Here is a 22,500-nt window from a genome sequence, read left to right on the forward strand (position 1 = left end):
AGTGTTTGTTTTTTTGTATGCGGGGCTGTAAACACGGGGCTAAATACTGTAAGATGTTTACTGGATAATTAATGAAGTGCACAAAGGCCGCTAATCAGGATGAAACCTCTGTGAGTGGGCGTGAAGTGGGAGCTCGTCTTGAGCGCGTGGCTTCAAACCAGATTTCCTTCAGGATCATTTTCACTGCGTCTTGTATCACATCACCACCCCTCCATTTTCTCTCCCTACATCGGGATATCTTCCAAATATAGACAGAGGAGACTGATCCCACATCTCTCTCTCTGCCTGTCTGTCTCTCTCTCTGTCTGTCTCACTCACTCACGCACAGGCAGTCAGGTGCGTGCGCGTCTAATTCGGGCAGAAAGAAGAAGAGAAAGGAGGAGAGGAAGAAGATGAAGGGCGGCATATACAAGTCTCTCTATCAAAGCAAATCCCAAATTCCGGGGAGGGGGGAGAGAAAAAAAAACTCGGCGGTGGACACGAAAGTCAGTTTGGCGCTAAAGGGGCCAGAGGATCATTAAAAATGGATCCACATCCTTTATTAATGCTCTCATTACCATGTCTGTTCAGGCTCCCGCATGAGCAGCATGCAGAGAGGGGAGAAGAGACTTGTACAAAAAGTGCTTCCTCCCAGAATCCTGTTTGTATTATTATTCGCTCTCAGAGGGGTGAGGGAGTTGGGGGGTGGTTGAAGGGGGGTGGTTGAAGGAGGGTGGTTGAAGGAGGGTGGTGAGGGGGCGTGAGCGGGCGACGCCCTCCCTCCATGACGTCAGAGGCGAGTTCAGCTCCCCTTTGAACCTCTGCCTTTATGTATGTAACCTGCCGCATCATCAGCAGTTGTTGGTTGGTGAGGTGGTCATTATAGGTTAAAGGGACAGTTCACCCCAAACTGGTCTTTTTCCACCTCAATGCTGATGGTGAAAAAGCTCCACCCACTGCCAGTACGCTAGAAGTCCATGGTCTTTGGGGATTTGGGGATTTGTAGAAAACATGTGGTTTAATGTCAATTGAAAAAGAACAAAAGCGTTAGAACAAGACATCTGTCTTTGAAGCCCCACCGTAGTTACAGTCGCTCTTTATTGAAATGACTCCTAAAACACGAGGAAACATTTTAGCTTTTTTATGACTTACTCACCTGTGCCTGGTCTATGGTATGTTTGTTGCCATCTACTGTGTTTCCATAAACCCTTTGATTGTGCAATAAGAAGGCATTTGCAATGAGGAATGTCGTGGAAAGCCAATACGATGATGGAAAACAACTTTGACAAAGACAGATCTTCCATCTGTTGATTATTGAACAGCTGAGTACGCAGACACGACGGGTCTCCATCGGGCGGAAGGATTTTCCTCCAGTGCAACTCTGAAATTCAGAAACTGACAAAACAGTGGTCCAGATTTGAACGTCAAGAAATGCAACCAGAGGGCAGCTGGATGAAGACTCTCACCCGAAATCACTGTCAGGGTCGGACTGTGATTCAGCACTTCACACGTCTTCACCTGCATCACTGCACCACCACCACAGAGATAGTGATGACCCTCGGGTAACCCGCCGCTCAGTCCAAACTCATCCCATCACCCCGCCAACACATCCAATTTCCCTCGTAGTTCATAATATTTATCACCCTTTTTTTTTTCTTTTTTCTTTTAGCAAGGATGATGAAATTAACGAGGGGGACATCAAAGGTTTTCTCCTTCTGACTCGCGAGATGGATGTTTTTTTTTGTTTGCCGATCATCTGTGATCGCCGTGTCCTCTCTTCCCATCGATGGCTTCCTGTGAGGATTCCACACGGCCCACGGGCTGAGATGTGCCCGGCGTGCTGATGCCAGGCGCGGCGGTTTGAAGTCGGCTACTGCACTCCGGAGCTCTGGGAGATCCTGCACCTCGGGGCGATGGCTTTGTCGCTGTAGGTGCACAGAAACGACTCCGCCTGCCTGCTGTTCCTTCAAATCACCCGAAGGCCGCTCCCCCCCTGCGCTTCTCCCGAAACCTAGAACTAAACTCTCTGAAATAACATCCCACCGTGTTTAGCCAGCGACCGACTCGGGCTGGCCACAAGGACGAGGTTAGGGCACAGAGTGTTGCCGGTGTGGCCCCTAAACTCTGGAACAAATTGCCTCGCCATGCTAGAGCGGCCCCTATATTGCCTGATTTAAAAATCCTCTCCTGTTGCCACTTTCCCCCTTCAAACAGTTTCTCTCTTTTAGATCCGCCAGCTGTGACTTTGGACAACTTCTCCTCTTTAAAGCTTTGGATTTAATTACTGAAAAACTGCATTCACTGTTCTAAAATAAAACTTCAGAGATACAGTATCTGCAGGCTTTGGGGTTTTTCTCTTCCCTCCTCCTCCTCCCCTCTTCACTTCATGAGCAGCGTTAATACGAGTGCTCTCAACCATGTAGAGTGTTGAAAAAGAAAGAAAATAAATGATACTTGCTGCAGCTTTGAACTCATCTGGTGGAGGGGCTGGAGTTGGGGTGGGGGTGGGGAGTGGGGGAGGGTTGAATCCCCTTTAACTTTAAGCCACTTTTGTTGATTTGTCACAAAGGCAGCAAAAGTCGAGTCGAAATGTAAGCTTCGCCGAGGGATAACGGAGTGTCAGACTTAAGAGAGCACGACTTGTTTCACCTGCTGCCGCTGCTCTTTTGATTGCATGTGTGTGTGTGTGTGTGTGTGTGTGTGTGTGTTGTTTAACAGCGTCGGCCATGACTGCAAAAAGAGGACGGAGGGAATTGCATTAATATGTCATGGACTGATGCATGCCACAGCTGAGGCAACCCTTATAAAACAGTTCTATGAAAATAAGATCTCTCCCCTGGTCCCTGTTTTTGCCTGCAGCAAATGAAACAATCTGCATAACGGCCTAAATTCCAATTAAACTCATGCCCACTGCACCGCATGTTGATGAACAATTCAATTTAGGTGCAGATTACTTTTCCCCTCGTAACGTTTGATTGGGCAAATGTGCTGACAACAGCCGATTGGACAACCGCTCTTAGTATTCCGGGTGTTTACATACAGTTTGGATGGTGAAAGAGTGTTTAGGATTGTCCCTCTGTCTATCCGTATCTATGGTGAATTTGAAGAGATAATAAAGTAAATAAATATTGAGAAATTAGAGGTATCATTATTATTATTATTATTATTAGGAGGAGGAGAGAGGAGAGAGGAAAGAAACACAGGAGCCCCCTTCTGTCAGGCAGAAGAGGAAACTGACCTGACTCAAGATTTAAATAATTTTAAAAATATTTAACTTACTGATGTGATTGTCAGAAAGTAATGTTGCGTTCAAGAGCATTGCAAGATACTATGGCGGGAAAAGACAGTCAGTATTATTGAAAGTCTTGAACCAGTGACTGATTAGCCAGGAGAATTATAAGTTTGGCGGCTTGCAGAGTTCTTCAAAACACACAAGTATGATTCATGGTGCCAATTACAACACCGTTTATTGGACAATGAATTGTGCAAAGTTGCTGCACAGAAGTCTTGGGTGAGGAAAAACCAACAACATTCCATATCCACAGCGTATACGACCTTTAAAACCTGCTCAGGTAAAGGAGCCTGAGCGGGCAGTTGACAGGCTGCCGCCTTTTTCTGTGTTACATGTAGACTTTTTCGAAACCAGTTTTGCAAAGCGAATATACCGGCTGTGGATGGAATAGTTTAAAAATAGCATAAAAGCAAGTCGTGCTTTGAAATGGATTTTGTTTTTCTCAATCGGACCGTGGGAGTAGAGTGGAAATGCAGTGATTTTACAAGCGCCTGCGCCTCCTGTGGTTGAAATAAAGGGAAAGTGTGCCCCCTTCTGGACACTGTATTACTTTCTGCAAGGATATTAAGAAACCAGTGTGATTGATTTGTTTATTAAAGGTTTCACACAAACTTCACAAAGCACGTTGACATTCTCCATTTATTTGAGATCGTCACTTAAAAATTCTTTAGTGCAAATCATACAGATGAACTGTTCAGAGATTGATAACTTGATTTTTTTTTTTTTTGATTAATAAATATACATGACTTTTTTCTTTTCTTTCTACTTTTTCTTTTTTTCATTTTACACCTCAAAATGCTACGAGCACTTTTTCACAGTTAAATAACAGTCTCCCACTGAACGGCCCTGTACATCCAACATGTTTCTGTCAGTCTCAGTGAAGGAAATATTACCAGTGCAGGTTGACAAGGCAAAAGAACGTAAGTAGAAAGGACCCTTACAATTCTCTTTCTCACACACACACACACACACACACACACACACACACACACACACACACACACACACACACACACACACACACACACACACACACTTAAAATGATTCATAATCTGAAATGAATCCAATTCATTCTAATCATTAAATAATTACCCTGTATAGCACTGGCTCTTTTAACTAGTAGCTTATAAAATTTGAAATAAAACGAGATCTTGTGTCACCACGATCCTCCTCCATTTTCTAATGGTGCATTTGAATTCCCTCTATAGCGGTTGACTGCTAGGCCCATCCAAAAGCAACGCTTCGGTGCTCCTTCTCTATGCTTTATATGACAAAAAAAGAAATAAAACTTAAACATTCAATTTCAGCTAAATACAAGGACAAAACACATAAAATCACATTACTGACATGTCACTTAGTAACACTGTCTGGCAAACAACCTGTGTCCACCAAACACTCGCTCTCCCCTTTTGCCAATTTAGGACTGGACTCATCTCAGTGTTTTTACTGACATTAAAGCCCTGCATTAGGTTTGCAAGGCAAAGCGGAGCAGCAGCATCTTAGCTGGAAAACATGAGACGGGGGTTGGGGGGCGGGGGGCGGGGGAGCCACTCGGCAGAGCTCGGTTTTAAAAATGCAACGGCGCATGAATGCATTCCTTTGAAGTACACTTCACTTTTTAAACGGCAGACTTCTGAGGAGGCAAACTAATTTGTCCATCCGGACGGCCGTCAAAATAGATTTGGAGTCCGAAACGGTCGAATGTGTTTGCTCTTTGTCAGCCGTGTGCCACTTTCAGCCACGTCGTACACGTCCGATGGCACGTAAAGAGAATTCTCAGAGGGGGAAAAAAAAAAAAGCAGCAACAACAATTGAACCGACAGAATTGTACGCAACTAGAATACAGTGGGCTGCAGCAAATAATCTACTAATATTACATTCAGGCCAGCCATTGACGATGATATTGATTTCAGGTTTTTAATATTTTGCACACAGGAACTATGACAGTGTCATTTGATGTTTAACTTAAAGCCATCCTGGGCCACCTACAGAGAGTTAATTCAGCGTATTGTCAGAGCAAACAAAGGAAATATTCAGTGTTTTAAGGCCATCTTGCTTCAGTGTGATGTCAAATCCAGAATCAACATACCAGTTTTTATGGCTCACAGCATGCAATAAGACTTCAAACCAAAAAGGCCACGAACAAAAGAAAAGGAAAAACAAAAGTGCAAAAACATGCTGAAAGCCACTGCCACCTGCCATTCTCTTCCACCCCCCCCCCCCCCCCCCAACAACAAGTGCGAAATGAGAGCAGCCTCCTGGCCCACTTCCTCCAGCTTCCTTTCCAATTTGCGTTGCGCAGCTACAGATCAACTTCAAAGTGCAAATCCGAGTCACCGCGAGTCGGGTGTCGAAATGAAGGGAAAAGCTTACAAAACTTCAAGAGAGCAGAAATCATTGGCTTCCTCAGCGGCAGATGTCCACGCGTCGCAGTGCCCCCGTCTCCTCGTTCCCTGTCAAGTGCGCGTGATGCAACGGCAGTTCATGTGGTTTTCGGCGTGATTGCAAGTCGCCCGGGTCGCTTCAGACGCTTCAGAGCTGGAGACAGAGTGGGAAAACAAGGCAGGTTTTAAGAAATGTGCTTTGTTTCGGCTCATTGGCTTGCAATGTTTTTTTTAGTTTAAATTTAAAAGACAAGTCTTGAAGTTTCCATATTATGCAAAATAATACATTTACTGATGCTTTCATGGCCATCAGTGAACCCCTTACAAATGAGTAGAGTCTATCCTTTACTTCCTAATGTTCAGGTGTCTGCTAAGACACAGTTCTGGACCGACGCCTCTTTGTGTTGCCACAGAGAGCACCCGCCCTCAATGACACACCTCCCAGGTTAAATAAGACACCTTGCCTTGTGGCTCGCCTTCTTCTCAACCCCAGGTCCAAAACAAATCATCAGTCTTAGCAGGAAAGCAACAGCGAGATATTTTGATGGAAACTGTACACTGAGTGATAAATCAGAGCTGTTTTCTGGAGATCAAGATTGGGATGAGCAATTAAGTGTGCGAGGGACACCTACTCCAGCACACGTTAAGAAATAATGGAGAGAAAATGTGTGTAACGTGAGAGCTTGTCAGGGTTTAGCAGCGTCGACTTGTGAGGGCTGATTAAAACAGAGGCCTGAGTCTGCATGAGGCAAAACCTTCAGGGACACACCAGATATTGGTGCTATACTGGATGATGATGATGGACATGTTTTAGCGCTCGCTTTCCTTGTTTAACAGTAAACCCCCCCCCCCCCCCCAAAAAAAAAAACAAAACAAACAGCGCTCTATTCACACACCTGCTGAATCCCGGCGGGCGGCCGTGAGGCCCTCGGTCAGACGGCAGGATCCTGCTGGAGGTTGCCGAGAACGTCAGCGGACGCCTTCTCTCGGCTCTGGTCGACCGGCAGCTCCTCCTCCTCCTCCTTCTGCTGCGAGTTGACGATGGTTATTTTAATGGGGATTCCCTTGACTCTCTGAGGCATTCTGCTGTACTGACGCATGGAGGGGCTGAAGGTGCGGACCATGGGGAGGTCGCCGAGTGAGGGCGCCTCTTGCTTCGGCTGCACGCTCTCCTTTATGATAATTTTACTCCTTTTGCTGGAGAAGACTGTCTGCACGGGCACGACGGCGTGCCTCTTTGCCGAGCCGGCGGCGGTCTGGAACCGCGTTCTGTGCTGAGGCGGCGCCTGTTGCACATGGTCGTCGGCCGCCCGAAGCAGGCGCCCGTTGTTCTCCTTGGTCACGGAGATCCCCTCCTCCTTCTGCTTCTTGGCCTCTTTCGGTTTCTTGGGGCAGACGGCCATGTGCTTGGTCCGGCTGCGCCGCATGGTGAAGTCCCTCCTGCAATGCGGGCAGACGAAGACCTGCTTTGCCTCCACCCGCGCATGCGCAACCCTGCTGGGGGCGGAGACCGACTTGTTCCTCTGGGGCATGACCCTCTGGACGAACTGCTTCTTTCTCCTTTTGAGCACTTTTAACTTGACCTTGACGGACGACTCCTGGCCAGGTTTGGACTTCTGGGACTGGCTGGGCCTGTTTGAGGCGTTCAGCCCGTTGGTGGAGAGGACCCCCCCGTTTTGCGTCTTTGCAAAGTGGCGCAGCGGGATGGGGTTCTTCTTGGGCGTGTACCGCTTCTTGTCGCTGGCGCTGGCGCAGGCCAGGATGTGTCTGTGCAGCTCTGGCATGTTGTCGAAGCTTTTGCCACACTTGGTGCAGCGGATGGCCGTGCTGAAGGTCTGCGGGATGTTGTGGGTGGTGAAGTTTGTCGCCGACGCCACCGACACGGCGGACGAGCGGTTGTGGTAAGGAAACGGGGGGGGCTTGAAGCTGGGGTAGTGCTGGTTGATGCCCAGGCGAACGTCGGGGCCTTTGGTCTTGCTCCCGTCCGACGCCAGGATTTTAATCGTTGTAAGCAGCTCTTCAGCGGACCCGTCCACTTCGCCTTCTTTTTTCACAGCTTTCTGGGATTCCTTCGAATCATCCGTTGCCTGAGGCTCATTGTTTGCTTTCACAGAGTTGTTGTAATTGTGAGGTCTCAGTTTTCCCTTTTCTTCCTCGGTGTACGTGCACTGCTGGCCGGGATGCAGCTCCTCCTGGTGCTGTTTCAGATTGCTGAGATACACGAAATCCTTTGAGCAGGAACTGCAAACGTAAGCCTTGCCGACGCCGTGGAGGCTCGCTCGGTGGTCGAGCAAATCGGACGGCTTGACAAAGAGCAGCACGCAAAATTCGCACTTGTACGGCCACTCGTCAGCGTGGTCGCCCACGTGTTCGCCAAGCGCCTTCATGGAATGGAAAAGCTTGTCGCACACGTTGCAGGTGAAGTTCTTGGCAAACGTCTGCGGCTGCTCGTTGCTCGTCGTGTTGCTTGAGGATTCGTCTCCTTCGGCTCCCGCAGAAGAAGGCGAGGGCTGAGATGGTACTGGGGAGGAGGAATCAGTGCAGTGGGCGTCTTCATCGTCTTTTATGGTTGGTGTTTCCAGCTCCACATCAGGTTTTGGCTCTGGAGAACAACCTCCTGCACCGGGATCATCAGGAGCGGCTGATGCAGTCGTGGCCAGAGTTACTGGTTCAGTGACGGATGAGACGAGGACCGGGGGGTCTACAGTCGGAGGGTTGGCCACCGTTACGATCTGCTCTATGCGATTAACGATCACCTCCGGAGGTGCTGAGGAGTCAACGCCATTTTCCGGCAGCGTGACCATTGGCTGAACCAAACTACCCGGAGCCTCCAGAGCAATGGTGCACTCTATCAACACTGTGTTGTAAGAATTGATGAGGGGGTCGGCCAAATTCATGGCGGGGCTGAACGGCACTTCCGACACGGGAGCGGCAGACTCAACCAAGGGCGGATTGAGAGTAATTTGATCCGTGAGGAACACGTGGCCAGGTATGTTCAGAGTCGGGTCGAGGGGCTGGGAGAGCGCCACCAGGTTTGCAGGATTTGCAGCGGCAAAGGCAGGAGTTAAATTGCACTGGGAGGAGGTCAACGCATTTTCTGCGCAGATCAACAGTGGTTCGGGGGACAGGTTGGGGGTTAATACCTGGATCGGTTGGTTTGTGGGGTTCGGGATAGGTGGCGGCGCCAGAACAGTGATGATCGAAGGAGTCGTCGGGAGTATGCCGTGTGAGACCGGGGTAGCAAAGGCAATAGCGCATGATGAGGCTGGCTGCAGGGCAACGGAGGCAAGAGAAGCAGGGGTTGGGTTCAGAGAGTTGGGGGGCAGGGCCAATCCGTAGATCAGTCTTTCAGCAATAGGCTCCACTGGTGGTATCATATCAGAGCCTTTAACGATAGTGAAGTCTGTGACTAAAGGGGTCTCGGGATTCCTGGGATCTACATTTTGCTCTCCAGAATTCAATAAGTCTTGACCCAGCATGACAGCACTGGGATTTCCTTCTACCAAAACTGCAGGTGAAACTGAATTCACCGTCACTTCACATTTGTCCAGGCTTGTTTTCTGCAAACTTAAATCCAGCACAGCTTCGTCCTTATCCTCATTCCTTTTGAGTGTGTTAGACAGATCGAGCGGTTGCTGGTTACAAGAATTACCGCCTTTCATAGGGGGCCAGCTCTCACTCGCATCACTCTTCACTTTTGGCTCTTCTAAAGACGGACCTGGGTCATTTTTCTCGCTGGCTGTTTGGTGCGCAGGTAAAGAAGTGTGTTGGGTTTCTACCTGGACCATACTAACAGCCTGACAGTCTTCAGAATCTAGGGTTGGGGTTTCTTCAATGGTCGTCGGGGAGCTGGGCGGTGATCCCGTCCTTCTCTTGAACCTTCCTGTTCCAGCAGGAAGGACCGACAGGGAGACAGGCGAGCAAGGTTTCTGGCCATCTGCGATGAGGGCGAGCGCCGGCTGAAGGCCGTCCTGCTTCTCCAGGAGCTGCTTAAGTTTCGGTGACAGGAACACCGTTCTCTCTTTCTGCACAACGGCAGACTCTGAACTCTGAGGGAGGATGTTCTCAATGAGAGAGCACACGAGTGACGAGGTGGCCGACGACACCACCACCTCGGACTCCAGTTCAGTTTTGATTTGCGGTAAAAGTGGGGGCGTGGCTGTTCTCCTTCTGGCCAGTGGCTGACCGTCAATCTCTTGGCAGGGGTCTAAAATCAGGGAATCCAGTCGTATTAAACTTGAGGAACCAGAAAGACCCTCGGCCGATTCGCAGCTACTGACCGTGCTCATCGACACAATCTTCCCATCGATGTAAATGCTGAGATTCTCTGAAATATTGCTTGAAATGTCCAACATGTATTGTTCTGCCTGTTCAGTCTCGGGGACAGCTGATGATGCTGTGCTGCCGCTCGGGTCTCTCCTGGGATGTTGGGATGTTTCACCGATGGCACTCTGAAGATGATGATCCTCTTCGGGCAGCTGTGTTTTCAGTGCACTTGTGGCTTGCACGTGCTGCTCGTGGACCCTGCGTTCGTGCCGCCGCTTGTTGGTGTGCGAAGTGAATACTTTTTCACAATATTTGCAGCCGTAATGGCCGTCCGACTCTTCTTGTCTCTCTGGCTGAGCACTGGGGTCTCCAGCCAACAAAGCAGAAGGTTTCAAGCCACTAGGAGGTGAAGTATGAAGGTGAGTGGCTGAGGTGTTAGAATCCAGAGGTGTCATGTTCTCACCCTGCTGCTGACCCAGATTTGAGCCAAAAGACGTGCTGCTCCTGTTGCTTTTGTGGGTGTGTGCCTCACTGCTGGCCAAAGTGTGGATGTGCATGTGTCTTTCGAGGGCCTGTTTACTGGCAAAATTCCTTTCACACTGCTGGCAGGGAAAAGAGTTTAAGTCGCTCATAGGGTCTTGGTTGACGTGTTTGGAAAAATCAGTGTTCTGTGACACCATCCTGTCTGGTGCCACTTCAGCTCCCTCTTGACTTATGTCCTCATCCTCCCCCTCCTCCAGGTTCTCCTTCCCTGCAATTTCAGCTATGTACAGTTGAGGACAGTCCTCCATCTTCTGTGGACACTGTATCCAGCTGCGAACAGGACGTTTATTAGACCGTTGTCAAACCTAAAATTATCTTAAGTGATTTTGAAATCAACTAATCAACTATTATCAACAATTTAACAATGTTTTGCATTATCTGTTGCCATGTAAGCAAGTTAGAAAAATTGAAATAATACAATTATAAATTGATGATTTTGACTTAACACTGGCAGAAATCCAACACCAAACCTTTTGCTGCAAAATTTAAAGGAAGATAATATGAAATAATTCAAATAATCACTTTTCAGTTCTTACCATTTTAAGGATCAGACCAAAGTGCAATTGGTTTCTTTCTGTTAAAATGAAAGAGAAGAAAAAAAATCAAAATACATCCAAATCGTTCCTGACATATTAGGACTTAAATTACTGAATTATACGCATGCAGATATGTTATGGGAACACCAGAGCAGAGTAACTGGACAACAGGCCCTGTACAGTCAACACTCAAAGGCAGTGATTCTAGCAAATAAAAAAAGAAATCATATTTCCTAATGTAAACTCTCTCTTTATGAATCATGGAAAGATAGGACAAAGGTCCTAGGAGCTATGTCACCTTATTTAACCTGAAGAGGCTCCGTGTCTGATTATATCCATTGCCAACTGCAGCACATGCATTGATTGCAGGTAATTGTTTATAACTAAAGCCGACATTAATGTACGCTGAAAAACTTAAATCCAAAACTCAAGCATAAAACATTTAAATTAGTGCATTAGTCATACACCTCCAACTGGGTGGGACAAAATGGCAGTCACATCAATTTCCAGTGATCCTCCACAACACATTCACCACGACTCCACCAGCACCAAACATCCCCTAGTTAACTAGTTCTGTACCTGTAAATTCATTCACACTTTCTGCCATATTATGATGACCCACTTTCAAGAAAAAAAAATCCCTGGAGCCGCATTGATGTATTTTCACGAGCACTTGAGGACACGAGGGGGGAAAAGGTAAACAAAGTGTCGCAGATGTTCGAAAACTGCCACTTTGGTTCGCCGTTTAAACAATCCTGCAACGAGCGAACTTAAAAATAAAAAATAAAAAATCAGATTGTATATATTTTCAAGTTAAAAAAATAAATAAAATGTATATACTTGAATGCCAAAGTAGGGCCTAACGTTACATACTGCATTATTTCAACCCGTCTCGTTAAATCACATCTGTTTATATCAATCAATGCAATCGGCTGAAATTTAAAAATAATGATAATCTAATATAAACTGCAAAATAAAGTGAAGGTGTTTTCCTCTATCTCATTATGTGAGTAAAACTCGGTTTCGCTTTTAGGTGCATTACCACGCATCTACTGCACCTGATACGATGACGCTCTCTCCCGTCCTTGCACCATTGCTAGCTGCTCGCGGCACACGTCGTCACTTCACTGTTTTGCTGCCGAGGTGGCGGCTAGCTCGTCCATTGAAAAGGTCAACAAGCTTCGCGGAAACGTCTCCATCCCTGTCCTCCGTTTAGACAAGAGTCGCTTGCAAACAAAGAGGCTCTGCTCGTCAAGTGCCAGAGGGACGCGACGCCGCGGACGTTGGATAAACGGATTCGGCTGCTAGCTGTCACCTTTAAAGCGTTGACGGCGCAGTGCTAGCCGCGATGCTAGCTCGCGAGTCGGATGGATTTACAACGATTGTGTTCGCGCGAGCCGCATCAAACGGGCTTCATCCCAAAACTTCACGTTAAAGTCCCTGCACGTACCTCGCTTGGCAGCCACAGAGCAGAGCCGTAAACACGTTGTAATATTTCCCCTGTGCAGGTTGTAGTCAGTTGACTGTTTTCTTCCTTGATACGCGACAGAGCTTCGTGTGTTGTGATTGGCCACAACGCGTGGAGTCCAGATGTGAACCAATCAGCTGCGAGTTTATTAAAGCGCAGGAACAAGGGAATAACAGCAGGGCCCCAAACCTCTGTCACTTGTTAAATCAGAACAGAAGTTTATGTGTTGTCGTCTCACAAGTTTTGACGGTGACTACGTGTTATAATACCTCTTGCGAGGTAAAATGAAATATACAAACAAGAAACAAACTCACTTAGTGTTTTTACTAGTTTTATCGTTTGCTTGTTTTTCAGGTGTTTAAGAATGTTAATAAAAATGTTACAAGTTTAATAAGAAAAAACGCGTGACATGTAAGTCGCAATTAAGGATAAAATATAAATTTACTCATGAAAAAAAGAAAGATTTTAAACTCAGTTTAACATTTCTGAACACGTTATCCTTGTATAGTTTTAACTTTGCCCGTAGAGGGCGCAGTCAGCCTAATAAATGGAAAATAAAATGTGAAGAAGTTGGACGCACATTCAAACATTCAGTAGTTGCACGTCATGTACATTTACAGTATGCTAATTATTTTTTAAGCAACACCAATGTGTATTAAAACGGAAGTGTTCGTTTTTCCATTGGCATCCAGATGGGCATACGGAATTTAGTTACTTTATATAAAGTTTATTTTAATTATGCAAGTGATGTGAAGAACAACCTTTTGCATAATAAATATGTTCCTGTTTGTGCAACCAACGTTTTATTTTCCCTCAATAAAAATGGACTTCCATGGTTATGTCACTTTCACGCCTGCTAGGAAAACCAGCCAGCGCGAGCTGCCAAGACAAAGATTTATGATGTGCACCAGTATGCGCTCCCCCTCTGTTCCCCCCAACAATTGTCAATTGAATCACATGGCATTAGCTCATATGAAGCTCACACCAGCTCTCACGAGTAGCTGCCCCCGCCCTCTCCCACATGTGCATACCCATGATTGACACCTCAACAATCACATCAACATGAAATACAGAATTTCAGACGGACTTCTGGAATTCCGTACAACCCACGTGCACATCTGTGCCACTGTGCAGCCTATGGGCAGAATGGTGGGTGGGTGCTCTCATGGAACATGCATGGTATGTCAGCTGCACTGTGTTTAACGATGAGCCAGACTGTGCCAAGCGACATTAAACGATGCAGGCCCCACCCCCCTCTCCCCCATTTATTTCTCTCATATCCTCCTGCCCTTACACTCAGTATATCCCAAACTCAATGGCTCAGTTTGTAATGCAATACCTTAAATGTAAAATGTAAATGTAGTCTGATCAAGTTTATTTTTGTCTGCTTACTGTCAGGGTTCACATTCCCTTTAAGGCTCCTGGATGTCTTTCACCGCTGAGAAACTATATGCGCAGCTCATAACTGACATGACCAGAGATGGCAAGCGACCATCTGTCATAGTTATTGAAAACGTCTCATAAGTGGATTCTATATCGGATCTTCGAAGTCCTTACATAACCCAGTGTTTAACTTTACTCTGTCAAGGGTTCAACTCAATAGAGTTATCGGGGGATGGGCCTTTTTCTTTTCCAACAGTCGCCTTTATCATCTGAACAGATACAGCATGTGCACTGGTCGGTTGAACAAGTCAGTTTTCTGTTGGCAGTTTTGGGCACGATGTTTTGTCTGTGCTGTGTGGTTTAGAGAAAGCACACGTGCCAGTAGTTGCCTGGAGCCGTAGTACCTGGAGACAACACTGACCCTCTCGCTGCTGTACTTGTGGCGACCTGTCACGACACATAAACACCAAAAACACACTGTTGTAAATTTGTGGCAACGTTGGCAGGTGGATTCAATCAAGAATCAGCACAAGTTGCTGTAGTAGGAAGGAGCTCTGCAGGAGCTGACCGTGCATCATTGTCACATTGACTTGTGGGATGGAAAATGCACCGTCTGTTATAATCTTTGCTGTTGACAAATGTGTTTTCTCGACTGCTTTTTGTTTGTGTTTTCATTTTCCACGTTTGTGATCATTTCAGAAACACATGCAGCTGTGCTGTTGATTATTGTCAGTATAAGGGTGCAGTTATGTAAAAAATAAAAAAACTAACATAGGTTTTTTTTTTTTTTCCAATGGAAGCGCAATAAATACAATATACAGAAATAGCCGCGACATTAAATTTAGCAAACTGATAATGTTTCTTTTTTTTTTTTTTTTTTTTAATTATGTGCTTAGTAGATGAAATTGTAAAAAAAATTCTATTCATCTAATAAAGTAAAGCCTTGTCTTGTACATGGGAGAGTGGGAGAGAGGTGCTCAATGTTTCTTTGTTAACAGCAGGATCAGTGAGGCACTGAAAACAATGAGAGTCCCTTACAGAAAATGTACACTGCGCGGCGCAGACAAAGCCTCGCCTGTGATCAGACGGCGCGTCGCGTCTCGCAGCAGCGACATAAAACTTTACTGCTGTGCGTGGTGGACGCCAGATGTGCCTGGGAAGAACATGTAAATGTGGAGGACAAGGAGTCAGCAAACAAACACCAGCTATTCAAGGGAGGGGACGACAACTGTGACCACTCACATGCACACTTCTCACACACACACACACGCGCACGCACGCACTTCTCTCTCTCACACACACACACGGACATGCTTACAATCCCCTAAAGTCCCCATAAACATGCATGTGTTCCACCAAAGTCACTGTCCCACATTTGCACGCACACATCGGCTCCTCAGAGATGCCCTCTGACCCCGATTAAAGCGGGAGACGCTTTGCACACACGCTCCCGGATGCACAGCACGTCGGGCCATCCAGCATGGAACCGTCTGCCATCCTTTATGGACTTTAGACTTCATCACGTGCCCTCCCTCCCTACCTATTCTCTGGTCTAGCAGTGTGCCCCGTTACATGAGATCCCCACCATGCACGCACACACACTCACGCACGCACACAAACGCACACGCTGCAGGCCTACACAGCTCTGGGATCTTAGTGCAGGATGGCACCTCATGTCACCTCTGAGACAACCGCTGACACAAACATACACAAGGAAAACTGGTCACAAACAATCAAACTGCTCCCTCTGTATTTAAACAAGTATCTATCTGTCGCACCAAGACGAGATTGTATAAACTCAGCTGGACTGAAGGCGCTTGATGTTTCTTCAACTGTTTGGGCGACGGCATGCTGTTTGGAGGTTGCGTGTGTTTATTGGAATCATGCATAACTTGAGACCTTTTCATAAACGGAGAGACCTACAAGGCCATGAGCAATAGCGATTATCTGACTGCACTGAGGAAACTGGTTGTTTATAAAGATCCACTTAAGTTTTTGGGTTTTTTTAATCTAGTAAAAGACAATAACCAAAGACAATTATTGGTCAATCCACAATCACCACCAACAGGCTGGAACACAGACACATTTTGTTAACAAGTAGAATTCTTATGATCATTTTGAAATCATATCTTTCTATCTGTTTTTCAAACTTTTCACATGCTACTCTGCTTTTAATACAATTTTGAACGTATAAATAGATATATTTACAAGTATAGGAGTTCAATTAGTTTGATGTCTTGGGTTGGTTTTAAACCCTGTCTTTTGGAGGGAAAAAAATCCCATTCCTCCGTCGTTACACAATCTGGGCTTCCTTGACACCGGCAGGATTACAAACTGCTGAGTGTGCACCAACAGTTTTCCTACCAGTCGGGACCACAGGCTCCTTTCTCTGTGCAATATATTACGAACAGGAAGCTGTGAGCAGCCGCCTATTTCTGGTTCCCAGAATTCATGTGCACGTATGCTAATCGGCTGCTGGAATCGCAGCCGTGGTGATTCATGCGGAGGGATGGAGATTTTTCTGATGCCAGGTGATGTGTCACACCACCGAGATTCAACTTATCCGTGGATGCCGCAGCGTATGTTTTCGCAGGTCAGCGGTGTGATGTGTCCACGCCAGGCACGCAGATATAAATAAACGCTGAGCACAGTGGCGCAGTTTATTGTCAGAGTCATGAATGTAACTGAATCACATTGTTGATGAGGATCCAGGTCTCCTTCTCTGTGTCTTGCCCTCTTTTTATTCTCTACGCTGGAATAAAACCTCATCACTTCATCACATGTTCATTTGCGCTGGATTTTTTTGGGGGGACTTGGAATTTTTGTGTGAGTGGCCACAGTCCACATGATCAACGTTGGGCCCACCCAGGAAGTGACTCCACCCTGCAGCAACGTGCAGAATCCCCCCACACCCACTCTCCTTCGCTCGATGGGTAAAAGAGAGACGGAGCTCCTGGCGAGCGGCTTCACGCTGCCCGAAGCCTCTCCATCTGCCCCGTCTCAAAAGACCCCATTGTTCCCAGGGAGGGAGCGGGGGCGGGGGGGCGCTAAAGAGAGCCACGAAGCTCGCCCGCCGGGGCAGAGGCTGCCGAGGAGGTGGGCATTGGGAACGTTGCCTAAAACCACACGGAGGAGAGGAAGCCAGACACAGAGCATCTCTGTACGCTGGTAGCAGGAGCCCTAGCTGGAGCCCTGCCTCTGTTTAGCAGCGCTGTATGAAAAAAAAAAAAAGTGCGGCCCATGACATAAAAAACACACCTAACTGTCAGAGGTCTCAACCGACCCAACGGTCCGAGGCCATATGCCACTCCATATTTGGTGCTGTTTGCCTCCCTGTTGCTGAAAAAAAAGGGGATGCTTTTTTTCCCCCTCCCTCTTCGCATTCAGGGGTATTACTCGAATGAGCCAATCAGAGGCGACCTGATGTTGCCCACGTGAAAGTGGTAAATGAAACGGAACTTTGCAAATTAAAAAAAGAAATAGAAAAAAAAAAGCGTCATGAGCTTTTGAATGTCGCAAGAATTTTGGGCCCAACTGGAGGGTGAACACAGCGCTGCTTAAGAATGTGTTGACTTTTAAGGCGCTGCTGCCACGTAATCGGCGTAATTGATAGGAAATGTCTGGAGATGAGGGAATAAAAAGGGTCCTCAGTTCACACTGTTGATATTGTTTTGTTTTTTTCTGGACGGTTTTAGTTTTTTTTTTTTTTATTGAAACAGTACGCACAAACAATATCCACTGCATTTAAATTACAAAGGTTCATACTAATCAGAGGGCACAAATATAACAGACAACTTACAACAGTCAGAACGCAGCAAAGCAGACGGGAGGAGAAACCAACATGAGTCGTCGTTGCAGAAGTTTGCAGTGTCTAAAGCCTATTCATTAAACATGATATCACTCATTCAGTGCACATATTAAAAAAAAAAAAAAAGTCTGTCAAGCAAGCAGAGCTAAGCAGAACATTTACATTTACTTTTACTCTACATTTTTTTTTTTTTTTTTTTTTTAGCACAGATTCAACTGCAAATAAAAGAACTAAAAAATGGGTACTGTGTCTAAACACCGTGCACTGACTCCAAGTGGTCCAATCAGATCCTGTTCATTCAACCTAGGGGAAGATCAGTTCCAATTCTGGATGGCTGTTTGGGTAATCTAATACAAAGTGTGGCATGTAATGACAATGCTATTGCTGAGTCTGATAAGTACTAGCTGTGCTCAAAAGAATGAGCTTAAGGTTAAAATGAAAAATAATGTTTGTTTTGGGTGGCAGATAAAACATTAGCAGTTGTTTCACATTTAAAAAAAAAAAAAAAAAGCACTTAAAAAGTTCCAATGCTCCAAACCCACTACGAGAATCCCAGAGACAGTGGCACAAACCCTTCTGCTGAATTTCACAGATATGTATCAGGTTTTTAGACGGCAGTGTCAAAGCGGGTAGAGTGTCACGTCAACGCTCGCAAACGAGGGCGCCTCCTTTAGCTCTCGTTAGGCTGGCGCTAGCTCTCAGAATTTAAAATTCATTCAGTTGGCCAACATGTCAGGGATTCTAGCAACTGAAAAAAGATGAGATAAAATCTGGTGCTTTGGATGTGTGTTAGCCATAGCAGCTAGCTATAGCTAGTAGTAGTAGCTAGTATTTGTTGTTTATTTCATTGTCTATTTCTGTTCATATACTGCAAAGTACAGAATAATGCAGTACACGTATTGTGTGACGCACTGAAATGACCAGTGACAAGGTGTTTAGTCACTATAGTTTTTTGTTGGGGGTATTTGATATAAAGCGCTTCCTCTTCTTTTACTACCTTTTCAACAGTGAAGTGAGTGTAAAGACAGCAAAGACAACAGTTTGTCGCACCTAAACTAAACGCACACTAAGGTTACGGCCGGATTATTGCAGAAAAAGACGCCACTGGAGCAAGGTGAGCATAAGCCAGCGGACGCTAAAGTTACCTAAGCACTCTAAAGCCGATACGCCCCAACTACCACCTTCCCAAAAAGTTTTGCTGAGGATGGCAAGTGTTCAGCGTTCCACAACACATCAGTCTTTTTGACTGTTTTGAGTGCACTCATAGTACACTGCATTTCATGGCAGAGTAACCACACTTTGCACACTCATGCTCTCAATGCAAGTGTTTGGCACAGAGGTACTGGATGTGGTGTTGAACGCACTACATCTGTTGCCTAATCTCAAATGTTTGCCGACACGCAGCTAGGTAGTTTGTTGCTGCGACATCATTAGCCGGTTGTCATGTTCTCCCCTTACGTTGTATTTACATCCTGTGGAATTTGACACAGCCGTCTCCCATCGCTCTTCTGCTCCAAATATGGTCACGAGTTTAAAAACTTTTTGAGCATGTTTTATTTCTCCCCATTATTTTTTTGTGTTTGAAATTCTCTAAAATGTTCATGTGAATCCAAATGTTATCTACACCCTACAAGTCCCTTAAAAAAACATTTTTTTTAAAAAAGGCCTGAAATCCATTGTGACGTCTTGCGGTCACTTTGTTTTCATGTCACCAGGCGCGTGTGTGTGTGTGTGTGTGTGTGTGTGTGTGTGTGTGTGTGTGTGTGTGTGTGTGTGTGTGTGTGCATGCATTTGCGTATGTGGGTGTGTAAGGGGGTTCGGAGGTGCTGGGTGCTCAGGGCCGAGCAGAGGGAGGTGAGAAAGGACTGCTCGCGTAGCCCTGTTGTCTCACACGCACAAACTGTACATACATAAACACACACATGCCTCCCTCTCCTTGGCAACAGTCCTGAGTCCTGGATGAATGAGTTCAGTTCTCAGAGATTTAATGATCAGAAAAATGACGTCGTCGCTCAGTAGTTCAGACTTTCCAGAACCTTGGACGCTCCTGCTGCTTGGCCCGCTTCTTCTTCAGGGCCTGTGCGAGGAGAAAAAAACCAAGTCAGAAGCGCCTCAATAAAAAAATAAAAAAAAGACGGTTCCACCCACAATGTGCGGTATTCTTTGTGCACAGTGGTCGATTATTATCTAGCACGCGGAACCACAACACAAGTTACACAGTTAGTGGATAAAATTAACATTTTACATCACATTATTTTTTTTAAATGTGGGTCAATAGAATTAGGCTGCCTTGAGAGGGATTTTTGACACATGTAGGGAGGTGTTTAGCGTTAATGTGGAGCTTAGTATGGAGTAACCGATTTTAGCTGATCCATACTGCAAAATAGAGAGGCCACAGGAAAGATTAATGATGAGAAAACAGGTCCATAATTCATAAAACTGTCTCACTTCTGACACACACAGGGTCCTTGTCAGGCTGACGCCAAAGCATGCGGTGATGCGATGTCTATCAGCAACACTATACACAATACTGAGCGAATAAACAGCCACATTTCAGGACCAATTAGGCCCATTTGTCACAGTGAATTCCAAATGTTCTCCCTTACAGGCCACAGGACCATGTGTCAGCCAGAGCAGCAACAAGGCATCGCCCTTTATGAGCGGACTTGTGGGGGAAAAGGCCAGTGAGTTTTCGTTACTGACGGGTGTTAAAGTACAGGTAGAAAAAAAACAAACAAAACCACAAAGCGGAGTCTTTTACAGCGTTTTTGTTCTTGGCAGACCTGCAAACAGGAAACATTCCAAATGAGCAACTTACACTTCCAAATTGGTTTAGCAGCAAAAGACCAATTATGGTCAGAAAAAAGCTGTGAAAATGCGCTCCTGGCACGCACAAAGATCATCTAATCTCGCACGGCGGCCACTCATGACATCACCGTCTGTGTTATTTCACCCCGCTCACGTTGCTCCTCTCCACTGTTTGTTTTTTTGGAGGAGGCCAGAGAGGCGATGAATCAACCCACCAAACGTCAACGCAACTGTCGGACTCCAGCTGCAGGAGGCAGGAGATACTCACGAGTATTTGCCCATCCTCCTGATGGCGGCGATCACCACGGCGATGACAATGACCACCGCCAGCAAGGCGCCGATCACGATGCCAGCCACCTGGCCAGAGCTCAGGCCCTCTGTGGGACAGACAGAAACACACACACACTCATTCTTTTCCCCCATACGACAAATATTTGACAAAACAAAATCCTTTTGAGTTTATGTAACATATCCATGGAGGGTGCTGACAAAGGGGAGCGAGGCTTTTTCAAAAGAAAAAAAATGGAAATCTATTTATTTTTTGCGGAATTTCCTGTCTTTGAGAATTGTTTTGTTTTGCAACTACTAGTCTAGCCAGGTGACTAGCTAACCTTGCAAGCTAAACTGTCAGCTCTATAGGTTTCCTGATCAGCCAGCAGTGGTTTTCCACATTGTTTCACTTCATTTTTATGTCAAAACCAATTGGGGTTAAATCAAAAATGCTTGTTGAGCGTCTCTGTTCTTTTTTTACTTGGTGGATATATCACCTTATGCATTTAGCATCCACGCTAACCTCTTTAGCATCAGCTAGGTTTTGTCAAAACTAATCAGAAGCGAGAAAAAAAACAAAACAACTAATCGAACCGACTGAAGCTACAAAGTGGGTGAGTGAGGTTTCCCTTGACTGCCATATGAGGTCAATATCTGGCCTCATGTCATTCTAACAGCAACGACACGGAGCGACCGACCCCATTGGTCCCTGAATGACGTTTCTCACCGCTGGCTTCATCCGTGCCCTCCTCAATGACAACCGCGTCTTTGGTCTTGGCCTCGGCAGCCGTCGTCACCTCAGCTCTGGCCTCCTCCGTCGCCGCTGCCGGGGCTGCCGTCACCACGGCGTGAAGCTCGGTAACATATTCTATAGGTGCAGCAGTGCTGGCAGCCACAGGAATCTCAGAAATCGCCTCGTCCTCCTCCTTGTTCACGACCACGGTAGTGTCGGTACCTTCAGGGGCTGGCCCAACGGTGGTGCCCTCTGTTCCCAGTACCGCTGGCATGATGGTCGGTGTTTTCTCAGGGGCGCCAGTGATGACGGTGAGCCCATCTTCGACGGATCTAGAAAGTTCCACTTGGGAGGTGGCTTCAGTGCCGTCCCATGGAAGGGCAGTCGGGCCTGTAGGGAGGCATCAGAGGTGGAGTCACACATCCGAACACTGAGGACACATCCACCTGTGGGGCTTCTGTTTTGTTGTGTGAGCTCCAAGCGTTAATCCAACAGGAGGGGGCAAACAAAAGATGCAGGGGGTGAGAAAAGTGCACTGACAGACAGCGGACACATTATTGTTGTAAATCGACCAATCACCTTCAACAAACTGTGCACTTGATATTGATGGAATTTAAAACTTATTTTTAGCTTTCAAACTTATATTTTCTCCAATGAGTAATCAAAAGAAAATATCAATATCCAGTTCTAGTAATACTGCTGCCTACTACTACTGTGTCATTTTCTCAACCTCAGAAACAGGCAACCAACTTAAAAATATTCTAATCAAACTCATGATCTAAATCATTCCTCCAGGTGCGAACCCTCCTTCTTGACTCCATTTGTTTTTTTTTAGAGACGCATTAACAGCCAATACAACTCTTCCGTAATACAACCTCAGGATTTATTTTCTCAGGACTTTTTCTTTCTGCGGCTGCTCTACGTTATCAGAGGATGGCGATGAAATGATTGTTCTCTATGAACTTAACTGAAACTTGCTTTAACATGTCAGACCAATACTGACTTGCAGGAGAAATACTTTGATGTCTC

At 46.1% G+C, this 22,500-nt stretch overlaps 2 protein-coding genes across 2 annotated transcripts in view; both read right to left on the minus strand.

The window, feature by feature from the left end:
• Positions 1-3,847: 3,847 nt before the first annotated feature.
• Positions 3,848-12,404, minus strand: prdm2a (PR domain containing 2, with ZNF domain a). The gene is made up of 4 exons (XM_076042257.1): positions 12,060-12,404; positions 11,002-11,039; positions 6,553-10,735; positions 3,848-5,810 (listed from the first exon to the last, which is right to left on the minus strand). The coding sequence occupies exon 3, from the start codon at positions 10,711-10,713 to the stop codon at positions 6,589-6,591; it is 4,125 nt and encodes a 1,374-aa protein (XP_075898372.1). The 5' UTR covers positions 10,714-10,735; positions 11,002-11,039; positions 12,060-12,404; the 3' UTR covers positions 3,848-5,810; positions 6,553-6,588.
• A 5,112-nt stretch (positions 12,405-17,516) lies between these two features.
• pdpn (podoplanin) overlaps positions 17,517-22,500 on the minus strand; it is an 11,259-nt gene continuing 6,275 nt past the window's right edge. The window contains exons 2-4 of the mRNA XM_076042405.1: positions 21,466-21,861; positions 20,737-20,845; positions 17,517-19,737 (exon numbers count right to left, since the gene is read on the minus strand). Of these exons, the coding sequence (XP_075898520.1) occupies positions 19,731-19,737; positions 20,737-20,845; positions 21,466-21,861 (512 nt within the window). The 3' untranslated portion in view covers positions 17,517-19,730. The remainder of the gene's footprint in view (positions 19,738-20,736; positions 20,846-21,465; positions 21,862-22,500) is intronic.

Source organism: Nelusetta ayraudi, unplaced genomic scaffold (genome assembly GCF_046127955.1).
Source record: "Nelusetta ayraudi isolate G7.1 ecotype Tasmania unplaced genomic scaffold, CSIRO-AGI_Nayr_v1 ptg000070l, whole genome shotgun sequence".
NCBI lineage: Eukaryota > Metazoa > Chordata > Actinopteri > Tetraodontiformes > Monacanthidae > Nelusetta > Nelusetta ayraudi.

Bases quoted from the DNA above. Each gene is read 5' to 3' on its own strand.
- prdm2a (XM_076042257.1), bottom strand. From the start codon at position 10,713: ATGGAGGACTGTCCTCAACTGTACATAGCTGAAATTGCAGGGAAGGAG.